Source organism: Chiloscyllium punctatum, chromosome 23 (assembly GCF_047496795.1).
Source record: "Chiloscyllium punctatum isolate Juve2018m chromosome 23, sChiPun1.3, whole genome shotgun sequence".
Classification (NCBI taxonomy): domain Eukaryota; kingdom Metazoa; phylum Chordata; class Chondrichthyes; order Orectolobiformes; family Hemiscylliidae; genus Chiloscyllium; species Chiloscyllium punctatum.
Window position 1 is genome coordinate 60518108 of NC_092761.1, and position 11127 is coordinate 60529234.

The window sequence follows — 11127 nt, forward strand, 5'->3', positions numbered from 1 at the left end:
CCTCCCTGCTTGCTCATTGATAACATGGATTTTCACTGCCTACTTCCTTCTCAAACTTACCACTAAGTGGTAGGAGTGGACAATGGTGGAAGGTTAAAGGGATTAAGCCAATTAACGAAGACAGTCACTGTGGGAAGGCAAAAGTGCTGAGAGCCTCATGAGGTCACCTTAAGCCTTGGCAAGGAGGAGACAGAGCTTTGGAACAAGATGGGTGAAAGGGAAGGGAAAGGAAACACAAGCTGTGAATATGGCTCTGCAGGTGAGTATGATGTGGAAGTGATTTCTAACTCTGCAGGTGAAGGATGAGGCAGTTCTCTAGCATTGGAAACATGGCCTGATGTCATCGGGATACTTCTAGTCAGGCATTAACATGCTCCTGCCATGTGAATGGGTATAAATTGGTCTCCATGTGATTCTTTACCAAAGTAAAGTATGCTTACCTGCTCTATCCAGGGAGAGCTAGCCATTTGGATACAAAATTGGCATGAATGTAGGAGACAGAAGGTGATGGTGGAGGGTTGTTTTACAAACTAGAGGTCTGTGACCAGAGGAGTGCCACATCAATTGGTGCTGGGTCCACTGTGTTTATGTAAATGATTTGAATGTGAGTATAGGGCAAATGGTTATTAAGTTTGAAGATGACACCAAAATAGTAGACAGTGAGGAAGGTCATTTCAATAGACAATAGGTGCAGGAGTAGGCCATTCTGCCCTTCGAGCCTGCACCACCATTCAATATGATCATGGCTGATCATCCTTAATCAGTATCCTGTTCCTGCCTTATCTCCATAACCCTTGATTCCACAATCCTTGAGAGCTCTATCCAACACTTTCTTAAATGAATTTCAGAGTACGATGAGCTGATGGACCGAGATCCGATAGGTGGAGTTTAATTTAAACAATTATGAGGTCCTGCACTTTGATAAGGCAAACCAGGGCAGGACGTATACACTTAATGGTGAGTCCCTGGGGAGTGCTGCCGAACAAAGACACCGTGGGGTGTTGGTTCTTAGTTCCTTGAAGGTGGAGTCAAAGGTAGACAGGGTAGTAAGAAAATGTTTAGCATGCTTGCCTTTATTGGTCAGTGCATTGAGTATATGTTTGGAATGTTATGTTGCAGCCGTACAGGACATTAGTTAGGCAACTTTTGAAATACTGCATTCAAATCCCTGCTACAGGGAAGATGTTGTGAAACTTGAAAGGATTCTGAAAAGACTTACAAAGGTGTTGCCAGGGTTAGAGAATTTGAGCTACAGGAAGAGGCTGAATAGGCTGGGGTTATTTTCTTTGGAGCATCAGAAGTTGAGGGCTGACCTTATAAAGGTTTATAAAATTATGAGGGGCATGGATAGGGTAAATAGGGTAAATTTTCTCCACTGTACAGGAATCCAAAACTAGAGGGCACAGGTTTAAGGTGAGAGGAGAAAGATTTAAAAGGGACCTAAGGGGGCAATTTTTTTTATGCAGAGGGTGTGCGTGTGTGGAATGAGCTGCCAGATGAAGTGGTGGAGGCTGGTACAATTACAACATTTAAAAGGCATCTGGATGAGTACATGAATAGGAAGGGTTTAGTGGAATATCGGCTAAATGCTGGCGTGGGACCAAACTTGTTTAGGATATCTGGTTGGCATGGACGAGTGGGACCGAAGGGTCTGTTTCTGTGCTGTATGTCCTTATCTTGCCACTAGAGTAAGGAACATCATGTGACATTGCATTACTTTCTGTGGTAATGCGTACTGGGTCACTTGACCATATCGTACGGTCAGATCAAACCCTTTATACAACATCTAAGGGGCTGTGAAGGAAGTTTCTATTTCCACAGTACACAGTGTTTAAGCGCATTTGCAAGCTTGACCTATACTGACTTATTCTGACACACCTGAATTATACTGACCAGGAGAAGTTTCACATTGGATCCCTGATCTGTATTAAGCCAACAGAAGTAAAGTGCTATCACATTTCAGTTAGGAAAATTATGTGTTGTTTTAATTGACTTTAGTTGAAGACAACCAGAATGTATCAAGAGAGTCTGCCAAAGTTATAGTGTTTGATTGGAAATTAAATAATTCCTAGCAATAAATGGGTAATGATCAATCTCATTGTGCCCTGTTTTAGACCTTGCTGAGCACAAATCATGTATTCATAGACCAGTGATGACACTTCCAAAATACTTCATTGGCTGGTTCACTTTGGGATGTCCTGAGATCATTACTGGCTTTTAAAAATTGGCTTCAGTGAAGTTGTGTCTTTAATATACTCCTCGGGACTTAGACACTGGATAGAAACTGTGCAAAGAACACCTTCACTTTCTATGAGAGATATGCTATCTATTTGAGCTGGCTCCTTTCCAAATCAGAGCTGAAATTGTGTTGCTGGAAAAGCGCAGCAGGTCAGGCAGCATCCAAGGAGCAGGGGAATCGACATTTCGGGCATGAGCCCTGAAGAAGGGCTCATGCCCGAAACGTCAATTTTCCTGCTCCTTGGATGCTGTCTGACCTGCTGCGCTTTTCCAGCAACACATTTTCAGCTCTGATCTCCAGCATCTGCAGTCCTCGCTTTCTCCTTTCCAAATCAGTCAGGCTTCCTCCTACAGGATGATTGGTGATCCCGAGGAAGACAATGGAAGAATTATGCCTTCGGGCGACAACGGAAAATAGTGGAAATATGTCCATTGATATATCAGTCTCAGCAACTTCAATGAAAGTGGGGAGTGATGTTGAGCATGTGATTGAGTGGACACTGCCATAACGCCATTAGGTGCGACAAGATGGTATTGTCCCTTAATTAGCAATCCTAAGACACAGATAAATATTTTGGTCTCCAAGCTATTGGAAAGGTGTCGTGAAACTTGAAAGAGTTCAGAAAAGATTTACAAGGATGTTGCCAGGGTTGAAGTGTTTAAGCAATGGGGTGGAGGCCGAATAGGCTGAGGCTGTTTTCCCTGGAGTGTCAGAGGCTGAGGTTTATAGAGGATTATAAATTCATGAGGGGCATGGATAGGGTGAATAGCCAAGCTCTTTTCCCCACCATAGGGGAGTCCAAAACTAGAGGGGTTAGGTTTAAAGTGAGAGGGGAAAGATTTAAAAGGGCCGGAGAGAATTCTTTTCACACAGTGGGTTGTGAGAGCATGGAATGAGCTGCCAGAGGAGGTGGTGGAGACTGATACAATTATAATATTTAAAAGACACTAGGATGGGTACATGAATAGGAAGAGTTTAGAGGGATATGGGCCAAATGCTGACAAATGGGACTAGATTAATTTAGGATATCTGGTCAGCCTGGACAAGTTGCACCGAAGGGTCTGTTTCCGTGCTGCACATCTCTGTGACCCTACTACTATGAATCAATGCACAGCAAACTCTGCAGTTTAACATTCAATTAATAAAATCTGCAATTGAAAGTTTGTCCCAATAACGGTGACAATGAAACTACCATTGATAATCGTAAAAACTCATCTGGTTCATTAATATTAAACCATGACCTTGCCAGTGATATCCATATTCTATGAGCAATAACCTGTTTAAAAATGATGTAATGCAACAGAAATCACCCACAGTTCAGGCTTGGTGCAGTGATTAAGGCTTCCATTGGGTTTGGTCCATTAAGCAGATACTAGGGAAGACAAGACTGTCACCTCGGTCTACACTTTCAAGGGGTATCTCAGGGTAATTACCAACACTGCCTGAATCCCCTGTTCATAAACTTGGTTTGTGGCAGCTGAAAGAAGCTGTGGTAAGTGGAACAAAAAAGGCAAGAACCATAGGCTCCCATCACATTTACACATCACAGGCAATGAAGAGTAGGGATGATCCCAGGGAAAAGATGGAGGCAACTTCACTGTCCAGTTTGCCCAATTTCAAGTGAGAGGGACAGTCAAAATCCCCCTCCTCCAGAATCCATTGGATGTAAAAAGGAAACAGACCATCAGTTGGAGATCAAAAATCATTGACCAGAAACATTAACTCTGTTTCTGTCCCCAAAACTGCTGTCTTTCTGTTTTTATTTCAGAGTTCTAGCATCCACAGTATTTTGCAAAGGTAGCTTATCGCAGAGACAGCATTACAAACTATTCAGTCTCCTTGGGATAGAGGAGGGAACAATGGCTAAGATGCCAACTGCTGTTTGCCAATTTCCCCTGTGTTGATGTTAGGTGATGGGGGATAAAGAATTGCGAACACAAAAACACAATTCATTCATGTTTTGCTTTCATGAGAAGCAGAAATTCTCAAAGAAAGAAAACCTTACATTTGTATAGCTCCTTTCACATTCTACATTTTCTCATTAGAGGTGTTATTACATAGCTCTGGAACAGGTGGGATTTGAACCCAGGTCTTGGACTTTACTCTGATGCCCATCACAGTCACATAATTGGTTGAAATGAGCTGACTTGAATAGCGGTCACTGGTACAAGATTGTAATCCATGCAGAAGGAAGAGTTAACACCAACAGAACCTCACAGCACACCACAATGCACTTCAGAACCGATAAAGTGCTTCTGAAATACAGTCATCATTGACATGCAAAGTGATAATGCAACTAATTTGCACTCAGTGAGGTCTCACAATGTGTAAAAAATAAGCCATTTTGTTTTGATATAGGTTGAGGGATAAATATTGACCAGGACTAAACTGCTAATTGTGTAAAACCTCTGAGTTAACTGTGCCAAGTTTGTTGTCCCACACAATGGCACCAGTGTAAAGGATGTATCTGTTGACATCTTACCACTTTTTTCATACACCAATTTACCCAGTAATTGATAATTCCCAATAATAACGTGGAGTACATCCTTTAAATGTATATTATAATAATCAATGGATTTGGGGCCTTCCATTATTCCTTCCCATGGTCTTAGTATTTAAATCATTATCTGCAAATTGTATAGATTAAAACATCACTGATTTTCTTCAACTCACTGCTGCCGTCTGTGCCTTCAGCTGCTTGGATGAAATTTCCTCGCTAAGTACCTCAACCCTTCTGTCCTTTTCAAGAGATTCTTTAAAAACCATCTCTTTGACCAAGCTTCTGTTACCTCTTCTCATATTCACTTGTGTAACTAGCTGCGAAATTTTCTCTGATAAAGCTAACACTTTACTATGTCACAGATGCTTCATAAATACATGTTGTTTTTGTGGCTGCAGAATGTGTAAAATATGCTGGAACTACAGACACAGGTGACTGGGCAAACACTCCTCTCAAGGAAGAATAATCTGAGTCAACCTTTTGCTGTTTGCTCTAATGGGGTTCAAGGTGAAAGTGGTGTGGACTGTGCTACATTGTCCATCAAAATTCCTGCCCCCAATCATTCTATTGTTTAATAAGTAAATTGAATGATTCTGTACACTCAGAGTGGAGCCAGCAACACAAAGGGGGATGAGAAGGCAATGCCATTGTCATGGTAATGCCATTGACCAACCTTCACTCCCACTGAATGTCATTAAATAAATCATGATATTCAAGTAGTGACAATCAAAATAATGCAGTAATATGTTACACAGGAGGTAAGGCACAGATGAGACATGGACACGGAGCATTGAAATAGCATCACAGTTCTTAAGGGATAAAGCTCAGTTCTTTAGTCAATGGCATGCAAATACTAAGATATGAAATCACTTTGAAACGATCTCCAATCTGTTTTATTGCAAATAACAGACAGAGGCAACATCTATGGAGAGATTCTTCTGTTTCTCAGAGCAAGAATAAGGAGGAAAGTCTTGACATTGGTTGTGGTTAATGCTTTATAATCAGTGGAGCACATTGAAAGTATTTTTCAAAGTTGAGTGTGTGATATGGTGATAATATTGATTCTGTAGAAAATCAGAGGCCTAAGCTAATACCCCAATAAATGAGACCAAACCTTATTATGGTAGTTGGTGGAATTTAAGTTTGATCAATAAATCCGGCATTGTAAGCTAACTGTCAGTAAAGGTGACCATGAAACTATGATCGTTTGTTGTAAAATTTATCAAATTCATTAATGCCCTTAATGAGAGAAGAAAAATTGCCACCCCTACCCAGACTGTCCCACATGTGACTCCAGATCCGTAATTAACTCTTAACTACCCGAGGAAGCCACTCAGTTTAAGGGCAATTAGGGAACGGGGAACAAATACTGAACTTACCAGTGACACCCACATCCCTTGAAAGAATGAAGTGTTAGTTTCCTGATTTTTTAAAATTGTTAGATCAGGGCTAATTATTTGCCAGAACACTAGAGAGACCTCATCTGATGTGTTTTTTCTTTAAAAACATATTTTCATGGGATCGTTAATGAGCAGGCAGATGTGGCCTCTGCTTCACTTCAGTTGATTCTACCACCTTGCTGAGGGATCACTAAATGATCCCAGCCTCACTGGTCAAGATCTGCTCACAGAACCAATTGCTGACCAAATCTAGGGTCTTTCTTAATCAGGGTAACTCCACCTCACTCCAGTGACCATCAGAGTTATCACCTTGTCTTGTCAGATACCACCCCACTGGATGGGGTGCAGCATTGCTTTTACACATAAATTTATAGAGTCACACAGCATGGAAACAGATCCTTCAATCCAACCAGCCCATGCCGACCATAATCACAAACTAAACTAGTCCCAGCTGCCTGCAATTGGCCCACACCCTTCGAAATCATTTCTTGTTCATGTACTTATCTAAATGTCTGTTAAGTGTTGTAACTGTGGCCATGTCCACCACTTCCTCTGGAGGTTCATTCCACACACAAACACTTATGTTAAAAAATTGTCCCTCGTGTCTTTTTAAAATCTTTCTCTTCTCACTTTAAAAATACACCCCTTAGACTTGAAATCCCTCACCCTAGGGAAAAGACACCTGCCATTCACCTTATCTATACCTCTCATGATTTTGTAAACCTTCTGTGATTGAAACTAATCAAACAATGACTCGAATACAGAGCAGAATTGAGTGTGGTGTAAAACCAGCATTGAACCCAAGCCATCAGAGTCTTGACAAGTGGGTTAAGTCAAAATTGTCCCCACTGAAATTAGCATGATGTGTCGGTATAAGGCTGAACAATAATAAATATTGGTCAAGGTTTTGCATGTTGGCCATCAACAGCTCACAATATTATTTATCCCCATTGACACAATTATCTGTCAAACTGAGATAGCTTAAAGCACTTTGTACATCACCTTTTCAGTTGTTAGATAGTCAACTGCAACAGAATTTTAGCATTCAGAGAGAATTATTAGCAAAGATATTGAATAAATTATGTCTCTTTAAACAGTGACAGAATCCTTACAGAGTTCCTGGCAGATGGGTGGCACTGCTGCCTCACAGCGTCAGGGACCCAGGTTCGATTCCACTCTTGGGCGACTGTCTGTCCAGAGTTTGCATGTTCTTCCCATGGGTTTCTGATGGATGGTCTGGTTTCCTCCCATGGTTGGGATAGCTGGTCGGCATGGACGGGTTGGACCGAAGGGTCTGTTTCTATGCTGTACATCTCAATGACTCTATATGCAGGTTAGGTGGATTGGCCAGGGTAAATGTGGGGTTATAGGATACAGTAGAGGGGTGGGTCTGATCGAGATGCTCAACAGTGGGTTGGTGTGATTTTGGTCGGACTGAAAGACCTCCTTCTGTGCTGCAGGGCTTCTATGATAAGATGCAACCTGTTACAAGCATCTTCTGAAGGACAGCATCTCTGACCCAGTGGCACTTCTTCAATAGGGAGAAGAGGAAGCAGATAGACTCAAAACTATGTGGAATTCAAGATGAATTACCTTCGGATTTAAAGGTAAGAGTGCTGCCCGGCTGGTTCACAGCTCAATAAGGGGCTTCAACGTTTGCTTCAGGAGATATGAATACTCAGTTAGTTCAGGAAGGGTCAAATCACTTATTGCGCTGGCAGGAATTTCTAAATAACAATGGTATTGATCCTGTGTAAAGGTGTTTCTGCTATTATTAACTTGATTGGAGCTGATGAAGGTTCCAGACCACATTCCACAATATCCTAAAATAATCGTTCCTTAACATCACTGAATAATTTGAAACCTGACCTCATCACCAATGAATAACTAATTAGCTCCTCCAATCATTTATTTGTCCTTCCATCATTTCTCTCCTTAAGGTATATACTCTGTTACAATTCTATGGCCCAGTGGCAGTCTTTGTTAATGACCATAATAAGCATGTTAACCCAGGCAACAACGAACAGCATGCACTTTGGTTGTAAGTGGCATAGCAGGGCATAACTGTTTCGTTATTTAATGGATACCAGGACACTGCATACACAAATGTTCCAGGTTGCTGGATAATAACCAAGGATGTTAACATTAAGGGTAACAAAGACTCAGATACTGAGGTTAATTGCTGGCCCCCTCATTAAAGCAGCCAATGCGACACAAACTGGTAATGGCAATGCTGCACTGATTAAAGCCCTTACCCACAGAGGCATTGCTACAGTTCACCCATTTTCTCACTAACTGGGGACTTGGAAAAGGACAGGCTGCAGTCTGCTTCCAAAATGTTGCAGCAGATTTCCTAGTGTAAGTGAATGCGGAGCAGCGCCAGGCAGAGCAGTGTGTGCTACCACTGTGTGCCAAGATTGCACCTTTGAGCAGGCCATGCTAGCCCACTGTCCAGTCCAGATATCTTCTCAAAGCAGCTGTCATAGAATCCCTACAGTGTGGGAGCAGGCCATTCAGCCCATTGAGTCCACACCAAGCCCCTGAAGGGCATCCCACCCAGACGCACCCACCCTCCCTTCCCTTGTAACCCTGCATTTCCCATGGCCAACCCACCCAGCTTTTTATTATCCTCTGTCTTTACGGGAAGAACACAGAAATGATAAAGTCTTCTTGGGGAAGAACATTGGGGAAAAATGTACCACAGGGTAACCAGTGCTTCGAAATGGGAATACTGGTATCAGCTTATGGCCATTGCGGGATGCATCCCATCACATGTGGATAACCCTTGGGGGTCTAGGGTTTGCCTTTAGAAGTCTGGTGCAGTGATTATCTGTAAAACATCTCTCTCCCACACACTGACAGCAGCTCTCTCTCTCTCTCTCTCTCTCTATATATATATATACACCGCATATATGGCTCAACATTTTCATCCCAAACCATCTCCAATCTCATTCTGTTCAAAACAAAATCAGTGAGGGTGCTGCACAAGGGATTGGGACAATCAGGACATTACAGTGTATTTCTTATGTGTGTCTGTGAATGTCACTATTCTGCAGGTGAAAGCGGTGGGAGTATAGGGTTACAAATAACACAAGGGAAATCTCACAATGTTTGTTGCTGGGGGCGATGGGGGGGAATTGCCAAATCAACCTTCCACATGCATCAAAACAGCATTGAGTTAATTTAACTCCATGGAATAAATACATTTTTTTTGCGGGGGGGGGGGGGTGATGTATGCAAAGAAGTGGCATCAATGTTAATTTCATCAGAGATCGAGCAATTATAATTAATGCAGTTGTGATGACATTTTGAAGCCCCAATCTTTGGAATGATAAATCTCGGTGAGATTATTTATAAACTAAATCTACTCACTCGTCGTCTCGAATCAATTCTTCCTCCTCCGCCGCCTGTTTTCTCACCGGGGCCAAATTCTCCGTCTTCTCGTTGTAATTTCGGAAGCAAACGTTGAGTTTCTCGTCGAAATCGTTCACCAGGTCCTCCATGGACTTGAAACTGATGATGTCGGTGCTGAAATTGTCCAGTTCGCCCATTTCTTCCAGGGGCTGAGGCAGTGCCAGGGAGCTGAGGGAGCCCAGCTCATTCAGACTGTCCTCTGCCTCGTACCGAGCCTGCTCGCCGGCTCGGTCCGGCTTCAGTTCATAAAAATCCTGCCATTCCTCGTCCAGGGTGACGAGAGGAGCTGCCATCACGCCTGAAAACAAGAGATCTATAGCTGGCGAGAGAGAGAGGCTCTCCCAGCTCCAGAGACTGCGCACTCAACAAGGTGAGATCATCTCCGCTCAGACTGGAGAGAGAGAGAGAGATACAGCAGGTTCTGTCTATCTCTCTGTGTCTCCCAACCTCTCTCTCTCTCTGGAATCACTCCCTCCACGATGACTCTGGCCTTTCCTCCCAAGGGGAGCTACGCTGAGTGGCACAGCCCTTCACTACCTCAGCCAATCGACCTCATGACCTTTTGTGACCCTGACCAAGCTAAAGTAACAAGAAAGGGCTTCAGGATAGTACCACCAACACCGTCCCATCACAGCTCCCCCCTCTTCAACCTCCCTCTCAATCTCAGACACAGGGAGGGGATGGTCACCACTGGGGGTAGCATTTTACTCTCCATCCTTAATTACCCCTGAATTGGAGTGGCTTGCCCTTGAATGGTATACGCCAACATTTCAGAGGAAGGTTAAGAGTCAACCACATTTGAGTGCATCTGGAGTCACATTTCGGCCAGACCAGCTGAGGATGGTGTATTTTCTTCCCTCAGGTGAACCAGATAGGTTTTTATATCGATCAATGATAGCATGGTGGTTATGAGACCAGCTTTCATTTCAAGATTTTGTCATTGATCCGATTTCAGTAGCTGCCATTGGTGGGGATTGAATCCACGTCGCCAAAAGCTCTTTGCATTGGTCCAAAGACATTACGATTGCAGTACCTTCTCCCTGCAAGAGTGTAATCCACAAGAATGTTCTTTTCCCTAGAAATTCCAAGGATAATGGTTGAAATCAGCTCATCCCAAACTCTCATGCATATTTGCTAACTCACTCCCAAAGTCATGTTGAGCCATCACCTCTGTATTGACCTTCATTGGGTTTCAGATCCAGCTACACCCTAATTTTAAAAGTTCCTATAAATACTCTAAATGGTTTTACCTCTTCCCTATCTCTGTAACCTCCTCCAGCCCAGTCTGTGGGCCTGGAGTCACTTGTAGGCCAGATCAAATAAGGCAGCAAATTTCCTTCCTCGAAGAAAATTAGTGATCCAGACATTTTGATGTACCACACTCAATGATAGTTGCCCCAGTTACCGTTATGAGATTAACTTTAAACTCCAGATTTATTCACTGAATTGTAAATTTCCAGATTGCTTTGGTGGAACTTGAACCCACGACCCCAGGAAATGAAACTGTCAGATTACAATTCCAGTAGCATTACCACTTTGCCACTATTCCTCCAAAGTTGTAGGGCTGGAGGAGG

The 11127-nt window shown here is 42.9% G+C and overlaps 1 protein-coding gene across 2 annotated transcripts in view; it reads right to left on the reverse strand.

Moving 5' to 3' along the window:
* The window catches only part of fez1 (fasciculation and elongation protein zeta 1 (zygin I)), a 100805-nt gene extending 90756 nt beyond the window's left edge, over positions 1–10049 (reverse strand). Inside the window, exon 1 of one of the 2 annotated variants that reach the window (XM_072593071.1) lies at positions 9512–10049. In XM_072593071.1, coding sequence (XP_072449172.1) covers positions 9512–9846 — 335 coding nt within the window. In that variant the 5' untranslated portion in view covers positions 9847–10049. The remainder of the gene's footprint in view (positions 1–9511) is intronic. The other variant, XM_072593070.1, reaches the window with a different exon arrangement.
* Positions 10050–11127: the final 1078 nt, after the last annotated feature.